This window comes from Podarcis raffonei, chromosome 8 (genome assembly GCF_027172205.1).
Source record: "Podarcis raffonei isolate rPodRaf1 chromosome 8, rPodRaf1.pri, whole genome shotgun sequence".
Classification (NCBI taxonomy): Eukaryota; Metazoa; Chordata; class Lepidosauria; order Squamata; family Lacertidae; genus Podarcis; species Podarcis raffonei.
The window spans coordinates 39,841,269-39,866,395 of NC_070609.1; the positions used below are offsets into that span (position 1 = coordinate 39,841,269).

The 25,127-nt window shown below is 41.5% G+C and overlaps 1 protein-coding gene across 2 annotated transcripts in view; it reads left to right on the forward strand.

The window, feature by feature from the left end:
• PHAF1 (phagosome assembly factor 1) overlaps positions 1-25,127 on the forward strand; it is a 41,629-nt gene that overhangs the window by 11,297 nt on the left and 5,205 nt on the right. For both annotated transcript variants that reach the window (XM_053399470.1, XM_053399472.1), the window contains exons 4-13: positions 3,782-3,865; positions 10,002-10,045; positions 11,413-11,492; positions 13,908-14,002; positions 15,599-15,696; positions 16,680-16,792; positions 19,888-20,021; positions 20,755-20,838; positions 21,437-21,519; positions 22,936-22,979. In XM_053399470.1, coding sequence (XP_053255445.1) covers positions 3,782-3,865; positions 10,002-10,045; positions 11,413-11,492; positions 13,908-14,002; positions 15,599-15,696; positions 16,680-16,792; positions 19,888-20,021; positions 20,755-20,838; positions 21,437-21,519; positions 22,936-22,979 — 859 coding nt within the window. The remainder of the gene's footprint in view (positions 1-3,781; positions 3,866-10,001; positions 10,046-11,412; positions 11,493-13,907; positions 14,003-15,598; positions 15,697-16,679; positions 16,793-19,887; positions 20,022-20,754; positions 20,839-21,436; positions 21,520-22,935; positions 22,980-25,127) is intronic.

Sequence of the window (25,127 nt, forward strand, 5' to 3'; positions counted from 1 at the left end):
TTATTTATTTTGCAAATGAGAAAAGCACCCTGTTGACAATTATTCATGTGATCATATTTATTTATTTATTTATTTATTTATTTATTTTCATTTATTGTTTGTACTTACACACCCCACCCTTCACCAAATGGTCCCAAGGCAGGTTACAAAAATATCACAATTATAATAAGTGCAATGTACACTTAAAATCATTAAAACCGCAAAAACACCCAATATCAAAACAATAAAGCACAGAACAGTGCATAACAATGCAGCAGGAGGAAAGAAAGCCTCTCCAGTCTTGGGTAAAGAGGCTGCTTGAATTGTAGAAGTAATTTGAATGTCCCAAATTTTAACATATTTTTGGGTATCTGTTTGGTTCATCAGAGTTTTATTGCACTATAGTTATATGAAGTAGTTTTAAAATGATTATAACTTTTGATCTTTTTGTGGTGATCATTCATGTTATGCAGCCTTGCCCGACTTCATGCGCTCCAATTGTGCTGCCTGGGGCTAATGGGAGTAGTCAAAAACAGCTGGAGAGCACCAGGTTGGGGAAGGCTGATGTAATGTGTCTTTAAATTGCAGCTTCTTGCTCTGGCTTATATTGCATCTCAAAGGAATTCAGTTCACTATGACATCCCCACTTTTCTGTCTGATGCCTTATGAGAATGGATTGGTTTAAATCAGCAAGGGGGGAGGGTGAAATGCTTGTTTAAATCAAGTTTGCCATTGATACCACTTCACATACTTCCCAATAGTGGTGGAGATCCAAAATCTGCAAGTCTGCAAATCTATAAATATTCACATTTGAGAAAGATCAAATCTGGTTGACCACTTTGAGAATAAGACACTGAACTAGATGGGCCATTGGCCTGATCCAGCAGGCTCTTCTTATGTTCTTATGGGTCCTTCACTTACATATAAGTGACTCCTTTAACACACTGCTTTAAGAGAGCAGTCCTATAGCAAGATCTGCCAGGGTGACTGGGACAAGGATCAAGTGGATCTCTGGCTCTGTTGGGAGGTTCTTGGTGCTGCCAAGCTATCTTGGCATTATTTCCCATCCATGGCTCAGCTGGAAATACACCATTGCATTTCCCCCACCCCACCTTGGCTGAGCCAAGCCTGGCGAATCGTAAGCCATGAAATGGAGGCAGTGCAGGTGGGGGTGGGGCCAGAGAAATAGAAATATAGAAATATTTCCTCATATTACTATCCCCCCCCCCGGTATTGTTACTCATACCCAACGTGGTGGAAATTCCAGACCTTCAAGAATAAGAGTGTTAGTACCAAGGATATAACATCATTTGGAGCTTGTTGATACAGTCAAAGTGATTCTGAGAGTGGTTCTGATGGTATTTTTCCCCTCAAGAAGAGATCGGAAGCAGGTGTCCCATTGTGAGGACAAGCAAAATAGCAGAGAAGGGTGATCCCATGTTGCTGCTGGTTTTAAATAGGGTGCCTCCCATTTACTTTTCTTTAAGAGAAGGAAAACTGATGGGGAGCAAACAACTCAAGTCTTTAAATGGAAACCAGGACTCTCAAGGTTTTCTGGTCCTGCTTTTCTGCTGACTGTTTAGAGATCACTCGGCTCTTTCGAGGGAACTTGGCACTTTCAGCAAACTGAGATGACAGCCCTGTGATTGTTTACATGATCTCTTAACTAGGGATAAAACAGGTGAAAGAGAAGAGTGTCAAACTCTTGACTTTGCAAGGGCTGCTGAGTCAATCAGCCCTTTTCAGTCCATGAGTTTCTCTTCACTCCCCCCCCCCCAAGTGGAGGTTCGAGTGGTTGTTTATCCTACACTGTGCTCACTGAAGTTAAGGTAACCTTAGTAATCTGATCTTGTAGCAGTTTGTAAGAAACTTTACTGTCTTGGAGGAGGAGGAAGTAGACTGTGAGTGTTGCTTAAACCTCACTATTGCTATGTGTATAACCCTTCCTGGCCATTTTAACTCTAGGAGGTTTTGCAACTTCCTGCTTTTTTCACCATATCCAGACTAATGCTGGGAGTCCCACCTGCACTGCCATGACAGTGACTCTCCAGACTGCTGGCTGTGTTGATTGCATCATTTTGGCCATGCAGTTGTTGAGACAACTGCACTTGTGATGGTAGCTACAGCAGTGGCTCAGCTTCCTGTCTCTGGAGTCCTGTTGGCCTCTAATAATATTTGGGCCTGGCACCTTGACTTGCCTCTGGCTAGTAAGAATTACCTCTGGTAAGCACACAGGGAAGGCTGTATCTGTTTTTCCTGAGAACTAGGAATATCTTTCTTAGATATGCACTGTCAGATTTCATTTTTAATACCATGAGGAATTCGATATCTAACTCCCATTCATTCCTTTGGAATATTCCCCCATTTTCATTGACACACTTGAAGTTCTGTTTATGCTTCAGAAGATATACTTGTTTCTTTTCGGAATCAGTTTTTGCCAGACTGCGATATTTGCTGAAGGAGGAAAATAAGCTTTAGGCAAAACTTTAGATCAAACAATCCTTCAGATCTCTTCTGCTATCCTTGAGGAGATTTTCAGACCTGGCATAAATTCATAAACATTCTGTACAGGAGCCTTCTAACAAGGCTTGCGTCATCAGTACTTAGCCCTGTTGCCTGCTAATATTTTTCCTGTATCTAGTCTAGCGCTGTTGAGATGCTTGTTGACAGTTCTCATCGCTTGGAGAGAATTGCTTCTGTTTCTTCATAAACTTAACATGCAAAGCAAGAATGCCTGAAAATGGCATTCTCTTGGTATTCACAAGAACTCCCATAGGAAAAAAAAATACGTATTTATTTTTAGTTTCATTTTACAATCTAAAATGTATCCATAATATTATTCTTTATTTCAACAGATACAGTAATTATAACATCAAATGGTAGTATATGTTTTCTTGCTTTTAGGAGAGAGAAAAAGCAGGGGAGTGCTTTTAGGGCTGGCCTGAAAGCTGCAGCTAGTATAGCATGCAGTGACTTGGCTATTCACTGAAGTAGCTTATCGCATGTAGATCATACCACTTCCAAAGGAGCTACATTGGCTGCCAGTTAGCTACCAGGCCAGCTTTTAATATTTCAGTTTGGGCCTATAAAGCCATTAACAGCTTTGCTAACGGTATACAACAATAGGATGGATGCTTTATGTTTGAGCTTTGTTCATTTGATAATTGGCACCTGCATGCATGAAATTATTCTTTTGAAACACATTGTGGTTTGATGTGATGTGACATTTCTGGTGGTGGTGGCAGAACTGTGATGGCTCATCCCAGGGTCATTCCCCATTTGGCCATGAAGCTAACTGGGTGACCTTGGGGAAATTACTTTCTCTCAGCCTATCCTGCCTCACAAGGTCCATTCAAATCTAAGAAGTGTATGATGCCTTTGGTACCTTTATTAGTTAGAATATGTTGGTGGTGCAGACCAGGGGTGCTCTGCCTTTCTTTTTCCTCAAAGCACTAATTTTCATTTGTGCTAAGACTGTGGCAAACACTCTTTCCTCTTTGCTATTCAGGCTGAGCCACAAATGCCATATTTTGATTCCTTCCTTCCATGAAAGCACTGGGCTTCTAATTCAAGTGGCATGTGAATCTTGAGCCCTTTAGTTTCATTTCAATGGGCAAATGGGAGGGGATTTGGCAACAGCAGCTTTTATTCCAGCCATGTTCATGGAACAATGAACTGTTCCTTCTGCCAGCTGGGAGAAACCAGTGTCAAGGTTCTTTTTCCTTGGCTTTCCATCGTAGGAGAGCGTAACTTCACAAATAACCCAGCTGTCACCAACTAATTTCTCTTTTTTGTTTTCTAGTCTCCTCTTAGCCATGACCTCATCCTTAACCTGACTCAGGACGGAATCAAACTGCTGTTTGATGCTTTCAATCAAAGACTCAAGGTAAAAATATGATTTGAGAAATGCAACTCTGCTTCTGCTTCCCCCACCTGAGGCTTAAATGTGCATGCATGCACTCCCAAAATGATACCAACAATTTTCTGACTAACAACTGTGGGACTGTATCCCCATGGCAACTGCTTATGTCATTTATTTAGATCTTGTGTGTGATTGTCTGAATATAGTGAGTGTCTGAATATAGTGAACTGATTTTTTGTTGAGGTGTGATGATGCCATTATAAACTTACATTATTATTATTGTTTTATCTATTTATCTTACCCTGAATAATGTAATTGTATTTAGGTAATGTGCCAATGGAAAGGTAATGTGCCAATAGCTCAGGGAATAGAACACTAGTTTTGAATATATGAGATGTCAGATACAATGCCTGGCATCCTTCACATCCTGGATAGCATTATCGCTTTGTTAGGAAGAAGCCTACCAAATATTAGGTAAAGGTAAAGGGACCCCTGACCATTAGGTCAAGTCGCGGACGACTGTGGGGTTGTGGTGCTCATCTCGCTTTATTGACCGAGGTAGCCTGCGTACAGCTTCCGGGTCATGTGGCTAGCATGACTAAGCCACTTCTGGTGAACCAGAGCAGCGCACGGAAATGCTGTTTACCTTCCCGCTGGAGCGGTACCTATTTATCTACATGCAGTTTGACATGCCTTTGAACCGCTAGGTTGGCAGGAGCAGGGACCAAGCAACGGGAGCTCACCCCATCGCGGGGATTCGAACCGCCAACCTTCTGATCGGCAAGCCCTAGGCTCTGTGGTTTAACCCACAGCGCCACCCGCATACCTACCAAATATTAAAATGTGTATAAATGGGGTGTGTGCCAGCTCTGACTTTCCTTTGCAGCCTCCTCTACCTATCCTTTATTTCCTCTCTCTCTGCTCTCTCTTTCCTGAACTGCCTGTCCATGTTCACTGCCCCATTTGCACAACACCTTGGACATTTTTCTCCTCCCTACCCCTAGTCCTGTTCATCTTTAGTCTGCTTTGGTCGGACTCCACCTGAGATTTTTAAACAGTGGTTGGATGACCATCTTGTCAGGGATCCTTTAGCTGTGTTTCCTGCAGGGGGTTGGACTAGATGACCCCTGGGGTCTCTTCCAATACTACTGTTTGATGGTTCTATTATTCCTATGTCTCTGTTTTATTTATTTAAATATTTATGTACCACTGTTTTATAAATACATCATCATCGTCATTATTAAAATTTGTGTACCACCCTATACCTGCAGGTCTCAGGGTGGTTCACAAGACAAAATCACAATATAAAAACACAAAATACATAGCTTTAGGGATGTTAAGTGACTAGTAGCCTAAACACAGCTCAAGAACATGCTCAGGAAAAAGCAGTTTTAGAGAGCACACAGTGGAATAGAGTGTTTGTATGAGCTAAGTGATCACCATACCAGTCCCTTTCTCTCATTATTTTAGCCCTTATCTTGGAGCTCTTTGTTCTTTTCCTTATGTCATATTGAATCATCAGCTTATGAAGAAATGTTAGCTGAAAGTTGTAGATGACTGTAATTCTTGTTGAAAGGGAAAAAAGGCATACCCCCCCAAAAAAGCTGGAGAACCAGTCCTATTTTCCATCTACAAGTTCTGTTTCTCTCTCTCTCTCTCTCTCTCTCTCTCTCTCTCTCTCTCTCTCTCTCTCTCTCACACACACACACACACACACAGAGAGAGAGAGAGAGAGAGAGAGCGAGAGAGAGAGAGAGAGAGATCAACCTAACACACATCTGTCCATCTCTCTGCCTAAGTGCATCTCTCTGAATCACATACAACCTTTTCATAGGAAATGCTCACTACCAGCTTCATGTAGCCAGCAAACCGGACCAGCTGCTCAGCAGGGAAGCCATCCATGCCACTTCCTTTCAAAGCAACCAGAATGCAAAGGGATGGACCCTTGGCAACTGCTCTGCACTGTTCTACCATTCCTCCTGTCTGCCCCCACCCCCCACACACCATGGGTTTTCAACCCAACACCCATGGGCGCCAGGAAAGGCCATTGTGGGTGCCGCAGGCACTGGGGTGGCAATGCCCACACTACATGTTTGCTTTTTCTTGCACAAATGAAATATTAATATGATTAGCATACTTGTTATTCTTCCCCCTAAACCAAATTCTAGCCACAGAAATTACATGGTGCTACCCTCTGTTTTATTTCTTTTCCTTTTCCTTTTTTTTTTTAAAGAGCAACATTAAGTCACTGAGTGTTCTTTTATTGAAACTGTCAAGAAATGCTTTTCATTGACAGTGGTTTCCCCCCACTCCCTGGTTTTGCCCGCACATTAATTTGCTTAGTTCCCCTCTCTTTTTAATGAGAGGCTTTTCTTTCTATTGCTCATAATGCTTTTTCGTCGCTTACTTGGTAGAACATAAAGTGCTTTGGTAAACATTCACTTGTACATGAATCAATACCATGCTGTTAAACATTCACAATTGATTTCTTATGCCGCTCCATTGTGTATAACACCCTTTCCCAACCTGGCACCCTCCAGAAGTCCAAACTACAAGTCCTGTCAATCAGATTTGCTAGGCATTGGGGTAGGGCTTTAGTGAACTGAAATATACTGGTTTGGTAGGTGTTCCCTCTGCTTAATCCAGGAGAGGGAAAACTTTTCTGTGCTGGACTGATGACTGCAAACCTCAGGTGATCTTGGTCCTAGGACTGACCAACATTTGCATTTCCAAGAGCTGAAACAAGTAATATGTGAGCTATCCAGTGGCTAACCGCTTCAAGTGAAATGTCTTGCAATAAAGAGGTTCATTTCTACGTATAAAAGCAATCCTGCTCAATTACTGCAGGCCAGTTCCTTGAAAAGGGACTCTAGGGTAATATGTTGCTTGTGGAAGGAACATTGTTCAGTTTCAGAACTCTTAAATGCAGAAACCCTATTTTGGATGGAGTAGCTACCTAGTGGCATTCTTTATAGATAATTAACCCTTGCTGCAACACTCCGTGGTACATAATGTTATGTCCATTTTGCCAACCTTAGAAATCACAGTGGGGCATGTGAAGGGAGCTGTTGTTTAGGTGGGTGGGATCTTGGCCATTTAGCACCTTATAAGTCAGAAACAAAGGATGCAGGTGGCGCTGTGGTGTAAACCACTGAGCCTTGGGATTGCCAAATGGAAGGTCAGCAGTTCGAATCTTCGCAACCGGGTGAGCTCCCATTGTTCGGTCCCAGCTCCTGCCAACCTAGCAGTTCAAAAGCACACCCAAAAGTGCAAGTAGATAAATAGGTACCACTCCGGTGGGAAGGTAAATGGCGTTTCTGTGCACTGCTCTGGTTTCACCAGAAGCAGTTTAGTCATGCTGGCCACATGACCCGGAAAAACTGTCTGTGGACAAACGTCGGCTCCCTCGGCCCGTAAAGCGAGATGAGCACCGCAACCCCAGAGTTATTCGCGACTGGACTTTACTGTCAGGGGTCCTTTACCTTTACCTTTTAAGTCCGAAATAACAGAAACAGATGCCCCAAAAAGCTATTCCGACTTATTGTAGACTTGCACAACATCACCTAAAGTACTGTACATGGGTCTACATCAGCCACAACAGTCTGTACTAGCAGCAGCTTCAGAACAGTCAGATATGACCATGCAGTGTCTGTTACAGTTGCCCAGTCTAATGGTTATGAAGGCATAGAAGTGGTTGCAGTTCAGACTGCAAAGGAAATTGTCACAGCCAACTGCTCACCAAATGAAATCTACATTTCAGCATTTTGTTCAACCTCTGGGTGAAGTCATCTGGAAATGCTTATGATACTTAGGACTATTCTCAGTTTCATGAGATCCCAAAGAGGTGGTGGAAACTGTTAGCTGGTTTTAACTGGCAATGAGGACTTGAAAGTTGGAAGGGCAAACTTAAACTTAAGCCAAGCAACCAAGCAAATTGTTCAATACAAGACTGTTGTATCATGTCTTGATTTGTTTGTACTTATGATTACTTTATTGTGAAATGGAATGGAGATTCTTAAATATGCTAAAAGCAGTCCCGGATACTAATTCATCTTAATAGTAGATTATCTGTTCTCCCACCCAGTTCTTCCTCATGAAACCTGTTGACTTTTACAGGCACCAGTGGGAGCATTTCTCCCAGTGCTAATAGCAGCTTTTAAGTAATGGGTTTTTGTTTTGCAAATATGGTAGGGAAGATGAGTTAAATTCCCCCTCCCATAGCAAAGATAAAAATAAATATATGTGCCTAGTGTAACATCTTGTTAACTAGCAATATGTGAACCCACTTTCACTAAAATCATGTTTGAGCCACTGACCACAAGCTTCTTCTAACAATGATGGGGGGGGGAGGAAATCACTTTTTAAATATAAAACTCAGTTTTCAAATGTTTTAGCACATGCTCACAGTGCCACTTGGGAATTGTGGAGCTGAGAAAGACATGCAGCAGTGTGTCACCTACGCAGCTGAGCAGTGCTCCTGTTAACTGTGGGTCATTAGCTCTGGGCCCACCCATATTGACTGTTGGACTGTGGGTGAGGCCTCAGCAACTCCCCTCCCCTCCACAACCTATATACCCACACCATGGCTGATCTTTTGATCAGTGGTACCAAAGGCAAGCCTTATAAGCTGCAGTTTCTTCCCGTGGTTCCCCACTCTAGAGCATGTCTGGCGGAACCTCAAGATTTGTAAAAACACAAAGCATCCATATAGAAAGAAAAGACGAGGGAGCCCAAGGTCCTATCACTGCAAAGTCTGCACTTGGTTGGTTGTGGCAAACCTTTTATATTCAGATAGAAAGTAAACATATAGATTTACAATCAGATTGTTACCAAAACTGCTTCCTATAAGGAAGATGTTAGAGATGAAAGCATTGCTGCAAACAGATCTGTTCATCTTGAACTAAGATTTTTTGCCAAATGTTTTTTCCCCCTATACTTTTTGTGCCCACGGAAAACTGTTACCTTCATTAAATCCTATTAAATTCTGTGTTTTTTTCTCCTTTAGATACTATAATGGACATTTTAATTAGTTAATTAAATTAATATGCTCAGTAAATGTCTGATGTCCTTAGTGGGATAGATAATCAGCATGGTTTGCTTCTGCCCCATATTTTGGTCCTTATTTCACCTTTCTTTTCTCTTACTCACTCCCATGCATTCATTTTTGCCCTCCTCTTCCTATTTCCCTTGCTGCAGCCTCACTCTGGTACTTACACTCATATTCTTTCCTATTTTCTAAGACTTTGGCCTGGTTTGCAGATAATGCTAAAGGATGGTGGTTACTACATTCATGAACTTCTAGACTCACATGCCATTTCTCTACTTCCTCTAGCTGTGAAGAGGATATTGGAAGCTTTTAACAGTTACTTGCCATGTCCAAACCTGCTGTGTCCAAACTCTATTGCTTAAGGAAACAAACTGACTTCAAACTGTGGTTAATTAGCCGGACTTATTTCCTCAAACTGAAGTTCTTGGTTTGGACAAAACCAGAGCTTGCTGAAAATGGAAGCAGAAGCTTCTGGTCTTCTATCTGTGGCTACAGCAAAGAAGAAGAGCCCATAAGTCTGTGTTTGCCAGAGTTCATACCTGCAGTACTAAACCATCACATACTTGTTTATTTAGAAAACTTGCATCTGCCCTTCCAACACATTAGTCTTGCTCAGGGAAGCTTACAACAATATTTTAAAAACCTGCTCCATAAAATCAGAAAGCAACAGCATTCGAAACAGAAAGAGACACAGTGTACAGACCCTTATTTTAGAATGTTTTTATTATATAACCATCATCTGCAAGGCAAGGGTTGGGCGATATCTTGGTTTTCAACATTGTGATATATCAGCAGCTAAATACCATGATATGTTGAGATACCACAGTGTCTGCAATGTATTTTGGCTGCTTCTTCCTCCCCACCTTCCTCCTACCACCCAGCGCTACCAAGCCCCAATACTGTTCCAGCTCTCATGAGCTGGAGGGGCATCAGGAGCTGGAGGGGCTTTACTGAACTGCTCAGTGGGGTGCAGGAAAAGTTATTCAATACTTCTCAACAGTCCTGCTGTTCGTGTGTGTCCATGTGTGTGTGTCCATCCATGCATCTCTCTCTATCTCTCTCTAACACCAGTCTTTTACTTTTGTAATAATGGTATTTTTCCTGTTTTTTTAGGTGATTGAAGTTTATGACTTGACTAAAGTGAAGTTAAAATATTGGTAAGTGGTCAGTCAAATAAATGTAGCCACTTGTTCCTTTCCCCCCTCTTAGGGTTGGCAGGACGTCTGCCATTGAGAGAGAACAGCTGAAAAGTCACTGAGCTAAAAGATACCCTGTTCAGCCTTATCCCATCTTGGCTTAAGAAACTGAGACGAGACACTCATCTCATCTTCATAGCTAACATAAGACGTATGCTACAGTCCTCAAAACTATGGTTTACCTGAAAGAATCCTGGAAGGGTTTGGTGAGGATGCTGAGATTTCTCTTTTGGAGATCTCCAGCCACCTTTACAGTTTCTTAGGGAAAGGGATGAGATTTCTCTTTTGGAGATCTCCAGCCACCTTTACAGTTTCTTAGGGAAAGGGAATGGTCTTTAATAAGGATCTGTCCTCCGGTGATCTTAAGGCTTAAGCTGTGCTCTTCTACAAATTGTCCCTCAGCTAATTTTTGTGTGCTCTTGTGTGACAATGCAGACAGATATAACTGCTGAAAACAAGGAGCGGGGAGAGAAACTGGCTTTAAAAGTGGCTTCATTTCAGGCGCTCAGAATATCTTACTCTGCTCAGTGAAGCACATAATTGAAACAAAAGCCTCTCTTTTCCTGTGTTTAAAAATGTATTGAGTATATTTCTACTGTGTTTTTCTTGGTGACTTTCCAAAATATCTTCATTCATAAATTTCACAAAAGGCTTCATGGAAACCTCACTGAAGCAGGGTTGCGCAGAATATCCGTATAGGTACTATTTCATTCTGTAGAAGGGGAATAGTGACCTTCTTCTCTGAGTGACTGTAAAAATAGTTAAGTTTGGAATGAATTGTGAAGATGAAAGACTCATGAAGCTGTTTTATAAGTGACTTTGAATACAGCAAATATTTGATCCAATGCTGATTCAGAGACTTACGCCTGGCAAAGCCCCAGAGAGGGACATGTTAATTTTTTTTCCATATCTACTCAGTTCAAGGGGCTTCAATTTTCACCACTTTGTTTTTGATTATTCAACTGGAGTATTGCCAACTGTCTGGATATCTAATATTTTGGTTTCAAACTTTAAGAAGTGTGATCATGATGAGTTTCAAAATATCACTAAATAAGGCTTCTTGATATTCATGCATAAAATATACACACTTCTTTCAGATAAGTTAAAACAATGAGTCAAAGAGAGTCAGGTTATGTCTCCAATGCACGTAGAGGCTTTCACAAGAGACCTTGCACATTGTTCACTGATTTGTTTTGAATTATCTTATTCAAAAGTACATTAGCTGTCCACCAACAAAAGCTGGGTATTGTGTTTGTTGATCTCTCATTTGCCTTTGACTCCATTGACTGAAAGCGTCCATGGCAATATTGATTTTTCCTTCCTTCCAGTGGTGTCCATTTTAACTCTCAGGCCATTGCTCCAACCATAGAACAAATTGATCAGTCTTTTGGAGCAACACATCCAGGAGGTGAGTTGGCAATTCTTGGCACTGTTCACATGTGGATATTTGGTCGGTTGTGCCTGTGGCTGTTCCCTATGCATCACTGGAATTGAAAGTCAGATAGACCAAAGGGTCTCATTCACAAGGGATTATTTGTTTATGAAGGAGGCTTAAACTTGGTTTTAGCTTTCTATGTGCTTCGTGATCTATCTTGCCAAGTGTGATAAAAACTGAGTTAGTAGAGGCATGAGACTGACAATATTTTTTCAGAGAGCTGAAAAAAATGGTATGATAGAACCATTGATGCTTATGGTTGATTTGCTTATGTTGCCAGAGGTTCCTGGAAGGCGGTCTGGGATGGCTCTCCCCACTGGCTGGACAGGCAGGGTCCCAAACTATGATCCTGCCCAAGGGAGAGGCCATCCTACTCTTATCAGACAAGGTGGTACTTCAGCCTGATATGACCTTTGTACTAAAGCAGGGGTGTCCAAACTTTTTTCAAAGAGGGCCAGGTTTGATGAAGTGAACATGCATGAGTGCCGAACAAAGTTATTGACCTTTTTTTTAGGATTCAAGTTGTTGACCTTTTTTTAGAACCACGGGGAGGAACTGCCTCTGGGGGCCGGATTAAACCAACTGGCGGGTTGGATTAGGCCCCCCAAACAGACTTTGGACATGCCCTAAAGGTTAAGACCATCTTTCACACAGCTCACAAAGTGGTTCTGCCTTAATTTTGTCCTACTCCATTGTCAGCCATGGTCCTGGCACTCTGGATGTTTCTGCTTGGATAGGACTTTGGCCTTCCTGAAGTCTGAGGCCATATTTGTTTCCTTCGATGGCTAAGGGCTAGGCAGAAGATTTCTTCCTCATCTTCAGCCATCTCTAGGAGGCTCAGGGAGGCAATAGGGCTCTTGAAAAAGTTCCCTGTTTGTCCCTTGGCCTGTTTTTTCCTGTGTTAGTCTTCTGGACCTGGGGCTGTTGGAACTGGTGTCCTCCTATGTGGATGGAGTCCATGTGGTTTGATGGGTCATTCTTTCTGTTCTGGCTGGTCTGGTGTGAGTGGGGTGGACCCTCCTCTGGGTAGGATCATCATTTTGGGACTCTGCCTGTCCAGTCAGTGGGAAGAGCCATCCCAGACTATTGACTGCCCTCCAATAACCCCTGCCAGTAGAAATTCATGGTAAGAATTTTGACTTTGTCTCCTGTGGCATTTATGCTTTATGTTTCATTAATTTTTTTCTCTGGCTCTGTTATATTCTCTAGTCAAGCAGGTTTTTCAGGTAGCTGTAGTGGGGAACCTCAGGCCCAGGAACCAAATGCAACTCCAACTCCCAGCCTCTCTATCTGCCTCTCTATACTCCCTCTTTTCCTAGGCTACGCCAGTCAGTAGCCTTGCTGTACATCCTCCTTGAGTGGTTTTGCTTGGCTGTAATGTGTCCTTGAACTCTGAAAATGCTTCCTGCTTGCCTGGCTGGATGATAGAGAGGGGTGCAATAGTGTGTGTAGACACAAGCCTACTGTCCAAAGGTACAGTCATTGCTTGGCCCACTTTTGCCTGTGGCCCCATCCACCACTGGCATGTGACTCTTATAAGGTTGCCTAGAAGGCAATGAGGTTCTTGGGCTGAAAAAGGTTCCCTATACTTGCAATAGTGCTTTAGAAACTTGAAAATCCTGTTTGACTAAAGCTGTGAGTACACCAAAGGAAACAATGCCTATTTCAAAACTCCTTCAAGTCATCAAGTATTATCTGTCTGCAATCAGTGTCATATGAATATGTTTGGGATGAGACGAAAAAGCAGATCTGTGCTTACAGAATTATAAAACCATCAGATTATAATGATATTGCTTCAGACCACATGCAGAGGCAAGAGTCCTCATTACAATTGCTGGTTATATCAGGCGTGTGCCCTCCTTCCTCTCATAGTAGCAATGAATTGTATCCACTGTTAGTTCTACTCAGAGTAGACTTGACCTGACTAATGGCCAAACAATAACAAACCCGGGTTAAGAACAACCCATGGTTAGCATTGTCCTTCATATACACATAATGCTACACTACAATTTCACCAAGCCATGTGAGGAAAGTGGGAGAAACAAGTAGGATGGAGCCTGTGCCTGGTGGGTTTGCTATGCTTTTTTCAATCCTACAAATTCCATAGTGATAATGAGAATAGAAAAATCTTGTGCTCTTAAAGAAACAAAAGGTTAGTTCATATTTCTGGCACTTGAGCATTTGAAAACCTCCTATCTGGCCTCATTAATTATCCCTGTTCACCCCATGGGGTTTTGCCTTTAGACAGGTTGAAGCCCAACTGCTGCTAGATGTTTCATAAGCACTTTAGGCATAGTTTAATGAAGAGCTAAACTGCTTGACAGTACTGTCAGATTGGAACGGGATAAATTGCTGTTCTTATATGCATGTGTGTGTGTGTGTTTCCAGTGTACAACTCTGCTGAACAACTTTTCCACCTCAACTTCAGAGGACTGTCTTTTTCCTTTCAATTGGACTCATGGACTGAAACTCCAAAGTATGAGGTCTGAAATCTTCTTTGTTAATAAATACATTGTTAAACAAAGCAGTCACTGTGTTTTGAAAGACTTGTAACTGACTTTGTGCCTTAATTTATTGATTTTTGAGATATGTTACTTCACCTAGTTCAGCTGTCATTGGAACTGATTTCCAAACGATAGAAGTATCCTGCAGGCTGACATACACTCCCTCTCTCCATCCCACTTGTTCCCCCCTCTGCCTTTTCCTGGTTAGTGATAACTATAGGTTTACTGTGATGTCTGAACTGGTATTATCATAGTTAACCACTAACCATAGTTTAATCTCAAATCAGAGTTGTTTCAAACTGTTGGCGGTGTTAACAAAAGCAGCACACAAAAAAAGCGTGAATGCTTTTTCTAGGCTGCATCAACAGAAGTATAGTGTCCTGGTCAAGGGAAGTAATAGTCCCTCTCTTCCTGCCAACCTAGCAGTTCGAAAGCACCCAGTACAAGTAGATAAATAGGTACCGCTCTGGCGGGAAGGTAAACGGTGTTTCCGTGCACTGCTCTGGTTCACCAGAAGCAGCTTAGTCATCCTGGTCACATGACCCAGAAGCTGTACGCCAGCTCCCTCGGCCTGTAAAGCGAGATGAGCGCCGCAACCCCAGAGTCGTCCACGACTGGACCTAATGGTCAGGCGTCCCTTTACCTTTATTCTGCCATGGTCAGACCACACTTGGAGTCCTGTGTCCAGCTCAGCGATTGCCGGCGAGGGAACAGCTGATAGGCAGCTTGTTAGACACGCTGGTCTGTTAGCCTCTGGGCAATCCTCCCTCCCCCCCCCCAATTTCAACAAGTCAGGGCAATTTCCCCCCATTTTCTTAATTTGGAGTCCCCAAAAATAGGGGGCGTCCTATACATGGGGACGTCCAATACACAGAAAAATACAGTAATTGAACAAAGTACATGTGGATTTACAATAGGCTCCCTAAATCTTCAAATCAAGATTCGCAAATAATTTTTATGAAAATTACCGTTTTACAATAACTACACTGCAGTGTCTGACACCTCTGAAATTAGGGACCCTGCAATTGGCTAACATTCTGGGACCACTGCAATATAGATTGGCGTCCATCCTTTACCATGGATTGTTTCTTTTAAAATTCAAACTGCACTGTAAGACAAGAAAACAACAGTAATATTCCTAGTTGGAAGAAGTTTAATGAACTACTAGCCTCCTAGCAGGAGGTGCTGAAATTAATCTCCCATCCAAAATAGGAGGGGGAAGAAAGGATGATGAGTGGGGGGGGAGGGTCCTGCTGTCTATGTCTGTTAATCAGCTACATTCATAGACTACTGAGAAGAAATGGTTTGTGGAGTATGTGTGCCATGGGATCCACTGTGTGTGTGTGTACATGTACATGCAAGTGACTTCTGCAAGTTCTTTCATGAGGGTTTTAACTGCTGCAGGACACGTCATGGGGGTTTTAATATTAGTTTTGCTATGTAGAGAGATAAAGTTTTGCTGGTTTTTGAAGATCATTCTCACTCACTTGGTTGTATGTGGTACAAGATTTAGTATTATTGGACTTAAAACTATGTGTTGTGCAATCAAATATAATTTTAATTTAACCTTTCCAGCCAAACTTTGCCCATGGCCTAGCTTCCCTGCAAATTCCCCATGGTGCAACTGTGAAACGTATGTACATCTATAGTGGAAACAGTCTTCAAGATACCAAGTAAGTAGTTCTTATATTTTGGGAAATATCTCCAAATAGAAAAATAGTGAAAGTCAAATCTCATGTTATTTTATGTGCATATAATTATGTATGCTGGCTATATTTAGCTTTATTACAGTATTCAAGTTTACTTGGCTATTTACATAGTCTATCATTTTGTGTTTAAGCTTTTTCAGGCAAGTCCATTTCCAGATTAAAAGTACAGAGCCTCTTCACACAATAACTTACCGGTGCCCTGGTATTTAAAAACATACCAACCAACCCTGCTGGTTAACATGTTCAAGAGTTAATTGAGCCAAGCTTAATTTAAGCATCTTCTCAAACCATGAGGATCTGTAAAGATAATTTTTGAACCCAAACTATAGTTTTATCTTCAAAATGTGCAGGCGAAAGCCATGGTTTATAGCTGCTTATTTGCTTCCATTTGGTCAGTGCTCTATTCTGAAGATGCAATAGCCTCTGAAGGCAGAATGATGTTAATAACCACAGTTTATCAATTCAGACATCAAAGCATTGTTTGCAAACCTATTGCAAACTATGGTTTCTAATTCTTGTTTGCTGGCCAATTGCAACCTATGCAGTTTATCAATTTAACCATAGTTAATCTTTCTCAACCATGCTTTAGCATTCAAATTCAGCCATAACAAGCTCCCTAGAGTTACTTCCAGTTAGAAATCCAGTTACTTAAATGTTTATAGTGTGGACTTTGTTGTGTGGTCGTTTAATTTAAATTTTAACATGGGCATTCTGTTGTGTTGCTGGCTGTTGAGCATAAATTTAGTAAATGGTAAGGTTCCTTTAAAGAATACAGTTCTTCTCTTTTTGCTTCTTCATCTATAAGTTGTGTTTGCAACACCACTATTGAGTTAGGGCTGTTTAGTCAGATAGCACTCGCTATTGGTATAGAAAAGTGAACCGGAAACAATGTGTTGCTTAGCACTAATCTGCATATTGTTTAATTATACATGATCTTGCTGTTTCAGGGCTCCTATGATGCCCCTCAGCTGTTTCCTTGGAAATGTGTATGCAGAGAATGTTGATGTTCTGAGAGATGGAGCTGGGCCCTCAGGTTTACGGCTTCGCTTACTCACTGCAGGTATTAGTGAGCAGAGGTTTCCTTTCAAAGGCACAAGTGTGAATATGGGCAACCTATATATCTTGGAATCTCTCAAGTACTTACTTCTGATTTCTCTCTCACCTCCTCTATTGGAGATGACTCGTACATTCCAGGAAATATTGCTTCAGTTGATTCCAAGTTCATTGCAACACCATTCTTGGTATAATGAAACTTTGTCTTACGTCTAGGGTTGTGGGTTCTCCTTGAGCAATAAATAAGTCTGTCTGTCAAGCAAGAATTCCTGCAAAACTATATATGAACCAGATTCACAATCAGAACCTTTGAGAGATGTGGAAAGATTCCCATGGATTTAGCAGGGTTGCAAAGGGAATTAGGAGGTGCTCTTTATCACCACAGAGACATAGAAGCCTAAAATTGGATCAAGAGTCAGTCAGCCAGTAGTCAGATGTGTATTAGAATTCAGATGTGACCCCCCAAACCATGGTTTATGAAGTCATGTTTTAGCCACACCAACACCATATATCTGACCATCATTTGCAAGAGTCCACCAAACCAGGATATGAAACCATATTTTGAAGCTGATTTGGGATGTTGCTCCACCCTTGAAGGATTCTGTTTTGGGAAGACATCTGGGGTTTCTAGGGGAGGAGGCTAACCATACAAGTTTGCTCATAAATCTCATATGAACACAAAAGCCTGAGTGGAGTTATCCAGCGTTTTGGAATATGTTGTCAGCAACATGCTGATAACACACAACTCTACTTCCCCTTTACAACTGCAGTTGTGGCAGTGGAAGTGCTGGACCAGTGCCTTGCCTTGGTAATGGACTGGATGAGAGCCAACAAACTGAAGCTCCATCCAGATAAGACTGAGGCACTACTAGTGGATGGTTCCCTAGACCGTATGGATGGGAAGTTGCTTGCTCTTGATAGGGTTACACTCCCTTTGAAGGAGCGGATACACAGCATGGGGGTATTCTTGGATCCTTTGCTGTTGCTTAAGGCTCAGGTGGCCTAGTGGCGTGGAGTGCCTTCCAACAGTTTGGGTTGGTCGCCCAGCTGTGCCCCTACCTGAACAGGGATAGCCTCACTTTTATGCTATGGTAACTTTTAAGTTAGATCACTGCAATGCACTATACATGGGGTGGTTTGGAAACTTTGGCTGGTGCAGAATTTAGCAGCTAGGCTGCTCACCAGGGCAAGACTGAGCATATAACACCAATCCTGGCCCAACTCCACTGGCTGCCATGAGCTTCTTGGAGGAACAGCAGAATCACCTAAGAAATAGGTAAAATGAGTGCAGTTTCAATCCAGCCTTTGGTTGAAGGTTTGGTGTTAGTTTATTTGTGGATACTGTAATGAATGAAAAGTTCATCAAGTCTTGCTTCTGTTCACTTGAAGATTAGCATCACAAAAGGATTTTTGGTTGTCTTGATTACAAGATGAATGAAACTGTAGCCAATTTTAAGTGGAATTTGCTTCTATTTTTACAGAGGAGGCGAAAGGAGAGCTGCCTAGGACAGGGATCATATATCCTGGTAATAGTAGGAAGGAGTTAGCTATTATCCAGAAACTGTAAATGGTTTTTCAAGGTAGAGTGTGAAGTCCAGATAACATATATACATGCCTGAAATTTAAAGAAAAAGATGTTGGATGTATTAGCTACTTATTATTAGCTTTATGCACTGAAGGGTTAACTCATGCATATCAAAACTCAGTTTTAAAGTGAATGTACTTCATTTGGATGCCAGTGTATCTAAAGAACTCCCAGTCTGAGAGCAGGACAATGGAAAGGGGATTCATAATTAACAAAAATGTTGATCCATGTTAAATTTATGTAAGATGTATACTATCATTTAAAATACTTTCACCTATGGCTTGAACAGAGATTGTGGATTTGTATTACACTTCGTGTGGTGATAAACTTACTGAAGCCCAGATGCTGGTGTTATCACCAGTGTGGCCTTATTAATTGTCACCGTGTTGATTTTAGCAAATTTTCACAGTGTGTCCTTCTTTCAATTTGTTTCCCTCGGACCTAATTTATCCATTCCACACAGTCATGTGTGCCAATTTAGGATTACATTAATGCATCTGTTGAAGTGGACTCTGGTTCATGAAAGCGTATGACAGGGGTGGGCAGTCTGTGGCCCTCCAGCTGCTGTCGGGCTCCCAACTTGTATCATCTCCAGCCAGGCATGGTGAGAGTTAATAGTCCTGAAGCATCTGGAGTGTCACACGGTTACCCACACCTGCTGTGATGGCTGGGGTATTGGACTAGGACCAGGAAACTCAAACCCACAAAGTTCACTGAGTGATCTTGAGACGGCCACACGCACTTTCAATCTAACTTGCCCTCTAGTATAGTTTCATTGTGAGGTTAAACAGGAAAGGATGTGTGTGTTGCCTGTAGCCCCTTGGCTCAAGGGTGGGATAAAAATGTAACAATCATTCCTGATAAAATATGGATTAATCTAGAGTATCTTTTATAGAAGGGTGCTTGTGCATAACTTTGGTTGCAAATTATTTAAAATTTTAACCCACACTTCATGCAATGAATAGTATTGTACTGCATTGGGCCATTTCTAAAGAAGAAAGAGCACAACCACAGCCCCACAGAAAGAGCTCTTGTGCAACTCCTCTTCATTTCAGTAGGACTCGAACAGAACGGGTCAAAAAGGATGCTTCAGTTGCATGCTAATTTGCACCAGCCTTCCCCAATGTGGTGCTCTCAGAATTTGTAGTCCAAGACATCTGGAAGCCACCAGATTGAGGAGGACTGGTGTGCATGAATTTGAATAATCTGTCTTACACAGGTTATTTCTGAGAGTTGCTCCAATGTGGCAAGTGTGTTTTATACATTTCTATTTAGTGTTTTAGTTTTTTTTCTAATTGGATTCTGCTAATGTCACTTGCATCCTGAGTTACACCTCTCTGAAGTTGCTCATTTTTATTTTCATTTGTTGCGAGACTTCTAAACTCTGCCACAGTGCAATTTCTGTTCTCGTTTCACCCTTTTAGTTAGCTGGATGAGGGCTGAATGAAGGCTTCCGGCCATAGCAACATTTTGGAAGTTTGGTGTCCCATCTATTAACACTTTCCCTTGTTTTTCAGGTTGCGGCCCTGGTGTATTAGCTGATGCCAAGATGCGGGTATTTGAGCGCTGTGTTTATTTTGGTGATTCGTGCCAAGATGTTCTGAGCACTTTGGGGTCTCCTCACAAAGTTTTCTACAAGTCAGAAGATAAGGTTGGACTACAATAACAAGTTAACACAGATTATCTCTGTGTTAGGCTACTAAAATTAACTGTTCACACTTTTCAATATCCCTACAGGCTTGGAAATTCCTTAATAAATGTTAACCTTCTAACTGCCCTGTGGCTTCAGTTTTAGGACAGAGTCTTCTCATCCTGCCTCACCCCAGTTTTTACTAACAGTATTTTATTTATTTATTTAGTTAGTTAGTTAGTTAGTTAGTTAGTAGATTAGATGGTAAACTGATGTCTGGACTGCACTGTTCAGATTATGCAGGATGATGGAAGGTTCCATCATAACAGATTCCCACCTACAGAAAACTAGTATGTCGGGAAAAGGCTAGAGTAGAAGCAGTTTCCCTGACAATCTACTTTTTTGTGCAGGGATTCTCCTCCCCCAAATGTTCTGGTATGCAGGAGCCATGTTGAGTCCCCATCCAATTTCCCCAAGGTACCAATGTGCAGGAAAAATAAGAAGGGAGGGAAAGAATACAGGGATCTCCACAAATGCCCTCAGGTGATGCAAGTTAGTGTTCACTGAATGTGCCCAAAATGCCCGGTAATCAAGTGGCAACAATGGTTGTTGGACCAGAACAATTTCTCATTTCTGCCATAGAGGTAACGTAGTCCATTCAAACCAGAGGAGCATATTGATGAAACTAGACTATCTGCTTGTCTCCTTATTTCCAAAAGCTGAAGTGTAGATTTGTTTTGTTTGTTTTTTAAAGATGAAAATTCACTCACCCTCGCCTCACAAGCAGGTTCCTTCAAAGTGCAATGACTACTTCTTCAACTACTTCACACTTGGAGTGGTAAGTTGCAAACATTGAAAACAAGGGGTCTCTTTTTTCTTTTTCTTTTTTGCTTCCATCTGTGCACAACTTTCAGAATGCCTGTACCATGTTAATCAGTTAATGCAGGAATCAATGTTGTCCAAATCCTTCAGAACTCCTTTGCTGAGAAATTTGAAAATTATCTTCTTATCTTTGCCAGTTTGATTAGTGACATGTTAACACAATTAGTATCTCATGGGGCCCATTCTATGTATTTGATATTTAGCATTTGCAAAATCAAAACATAATCCTTTGGACTCAACAGATGTTCTGGAGAAAGGGCAGTGCCACTGCCTGTCATCTTAAACACAAATGGGAGAAGGCAGAGAAACTTTTCTCCAATTAGTAAGGGCAGGTCGCAGGAACTTGGAGGTCTTAGCTTTCACAGTGATTTTTGCATAATATTATATCCTCTTGCTACCAAATAAGAAAACATTTCGAAATCATTGCTTTCTGAGCCCGCCTGCATACATTTCAAAAAGCCCTGTCCAGGACTTTCTGTTCATTTATGGGAAGCAGTTTAATCATTTCAACTTTGTGTGGCTCATTGTTTTTCCTTTCTCAATTTCACCCACAGGATATCCTTTTTGATGCAAATACTCACAAAGTGAAGAAATTTGTTCTACATACTAACTACCCTGGTCATTACAACTTCAATATGTGAGTAGAAAGAGCTGTATTGCCCAAACCTCTGTTGTAATTTGGAAAGCAAAGGGAGGGGAGCATGAAGGAGAAGGCAAAGAAAACGGTACCATGCTGAATCCCCACCAGCAGTGCCTAAGCTCTTTCTGGTTTCTAAGCCTTCATCAGATGTTACTCACATTTCCACAACCTTTTCTGGTTAGAATCTTCTGGTTAGAATCTTCCTTAAAACTAACATGAATTTCTCTGTATTTTAATTTCCCTGCAATATACTGGATTCTTCTCTTTGGTTTCTGTGTTGTCACTTCTCGACTACAGTAGTTGACTGTTGCAGAGCCTGGAACTAATGGGTATCAAGAACCTCTTTTCCCTGTGCAAGATGTGTTGCTGTAATTTGTCAAAACCCAGTTTTTTAGGAGATCAGTGAAGGTAGGGTGTGGAAGTAACACTCTGCTCATTCATAAGACTAGATTTCCCATCTTATGCCCCCAAAGAGGAAACTTAGCTCATCCCCCCCCCCCAAAAAATCCACCCATAACTCATGCCTGATTTTTAAGATTTCTGCATGGGAATCTGTGAAAACCTAATTAACAATTATATTTTTTATTATTTATTTATTTAACTTATATGCCACTTAACACTATATTTTCTAAGCATACATTGGGATTACAAAAGAGGTACAAATGATAAAGTCAATTAAAAATAACCATAGAATCAGAAAAGCTTACTGAAAATGCCTCCTGAAATCAAAAGTCTTCACCAAACACCTGAAGTTCCACAGAGAGGGGACCTGTTTGATCTGACCTGCGAGGGAGTCCTGCAAAAGTAGTCCCACAGTACTGAATGCATGGCTCCTAGTGGTAGAAGCAAACTGTACTTCTGTGTCATGTGCACCACTAGCAATTACTTGTTTGGGGTAGGGTGCTTAACATTTGGGTGGGAGGTTGTCTATAACTCAGAAAACATACATGCTTTGAATGCAGGTCATCATGATTTCAGTCCCCGGTGCCTCCAGTTTTTTTTTAAAAAATCACATAGCAACAAGTGATATGAAAGACTCTCTGCCTAAGATCCTGAAAAGCTGCTGCCAGAGTAAACAATACTAGAATAGATTAAAAAATAGTTAAGACCTGGTGTCAGGAAGCTTTCAGTGTTCTGCATATTTGCTGTGGTATCTGGCAGCACTCTGGTTGCCGCCAATTAGGCAGCATAATTTCATGCCAAACTGGTATGGCTGGCAGAAAGCTATGGTAAACATTCAAGCAAGTACTAGACTGTACAAGAGTGGAGAATATATCTGTGACCAGGTCAGGTTACCAACTTCTATTATATGCAATTATATTGTGCTTCATTTAGAATCTGCTACTTTTGAAATAGTAAACCTCATTTACGCTTGTCCTTTCTCACAATAACTCTGCAATTTAAATATTTCAGTTACCACCGTTGTGAATTCAAGATTCCACTAGCCATTAAACGAGGTAAGAAAGAGGTGCCTGAAGTAAGCTGAAAGTTAAAAGACTTAATAGGAGTGGGTGAAGGTGTTAAACACACGCTAGTGGTAAAAATTAATATGCTAAGCAGTCAGAGTGAGAACAGAACCAAAGTTGCACAATGTCAGATAATTAGGAGGGCAGATTCAGGTTCTCCCACACTGTGGGTGTGTTAACAAAGAAACAATTTAGGGAGAGGAAAACTGAGCAGCAGCACTTCCGAGAGATGTCAGCACTGCCCAGCGTTCACACCCCAAAGTGTTATTGTAATACAAGAGAAAATATTTATCTGTTCTTAATGTGACATACTTACAGGATGCCAGTGCAACTCAGCGGACAAGAATACTAGGTCTGGGTTGGATTCCTGATTGAGCTTTGGACACATCACAGTTTTTCCCTGTTGAGGCTCTTTAACATGCAAGAGTTTGTGATAACCTACCTTGACAGGTTGTTGGGAGTATGAACAGGAAGGAAACCTCATTCATGTAGGGGTGGTTAGAACAGGACGGAATTGGGATTTGTATCGTAGGTGAAATAAATCTCAGTTCAAAATCTGGAAACATTCAAAGGACTTGGAACCAGAACGATGTAAGGGTGATTCAGGAAGCTCTTTTTGTACAGATGTTATATTATTTATTTTCGTGGGGGCAATCAGTGGCACAAACCAGCAAATGCAAGGCTTTTCCCCCTTCAAGAATAATAATGATTATTATATAATAATAAAATATAAATAAAAATTAGAATACTATAATTTCACTCTTGGCTCCTAACTTAAAGAAATGAACCTGTTGTCAAAACATTTCCCAGGCAACCTTAGTTAGCACTGGGAAGGAGAGACAGTTGGCTGATCTCATGCCTGATAACTTTCCTTTCCTAAAATTCTCAAATGCTATTTCAAACTATCTCATCATGGATATATTTATTAATCAGCTTCTTATTTCAAAGGAGTTTTCATGGAAATTATTAAATATATCATGATCATGAGGACAGAATAGCTCTAATTGCCTCCAGGTTTTGATGTGGAATCCTCCTTGGAGATATGCAGAGGAGCCTTGTCATTGCTTTCCAAGAGAACAAATCTCAGTCAGTTTTTCTGTACTTGGTGCTTGTCATGATTTGTGTATATGTGTTACCAGTAGTTTCTGGGGAAACAAGCGCCGGGAGAGTTTTGCCTATGGCTGGCAACATTTTGATCTCCTCATTCAAGTTCAGAATCAGGCTGGCATGTGATACATCCTTAAATGAGTTACTTGTCCCAATTTGCCTTGGCTTTTATTTTGGAGCGCTGAGGTCAGCCCCCAGTTACTTTACTTAAACAAAGGAAATAAAGACATAAAGCAAACTAACAGCACCTGTTAAAAGAAGTAGAAGCAAATGTCAGGTTTTGGAGGCAACTTGGCTGTGTAGACACAAGGCAAGTTCTTCAAACGCCATGTCTTTGGGGGACTTTTGACAGTATCTGACTGCGGACAAAGATTAAGATGTCAGTAGACACTGACTTGGCAGGTGGCCAGCATGCCAACCTTAGCCTGTTTTGGTACCAAGCAAAAACCTGAACATTTATCTCAGGAGTGATGCAATAACATGGAGTTGGCACCTTTTAAGTGTAGCATTTGGTCTGTTTACGCTGTGGAAACGTGTTCATATGGATAATATGAAACTGGTGATCACAGATACAGTTGGCACTGCAAGGAAAGGAGCCTCTGACAGCTGTACTCTTAGTCACCTGTTAACATCTGTGAGCACACACCCAAGGTGGATGGGAAATCTAAGTGTATGAACAGCCAGTTGCAACACAGCTCTTGATATTCTTGTCTATATAAAAAAGTAACATCTCCAGCATCAGGTCTTAAAACTGAAGGGCCTTAAGAGGGCCACACTTGCCCGCTTCAACTTTTCCTTTCCTGGGGTGATTAATTCTGCCCTGTTGGGTGTGCTTGAATTCTCCAGTATTTCTTTCATGCAAACAGTCAGAAGTTTGGGCTGTCCTCAGAGCAGGTTGTTGGTTGAGTGACTGTCTGAGCAACAACTAATGGCATGGCTCCTTTCCAGTGAGGAGGCATGCCCAGAACAGCAGTTCACAAAGAAACAAAGGAAGGGGGCTCACCTGGGGATGAGTAATTCTTACTCTTAGAA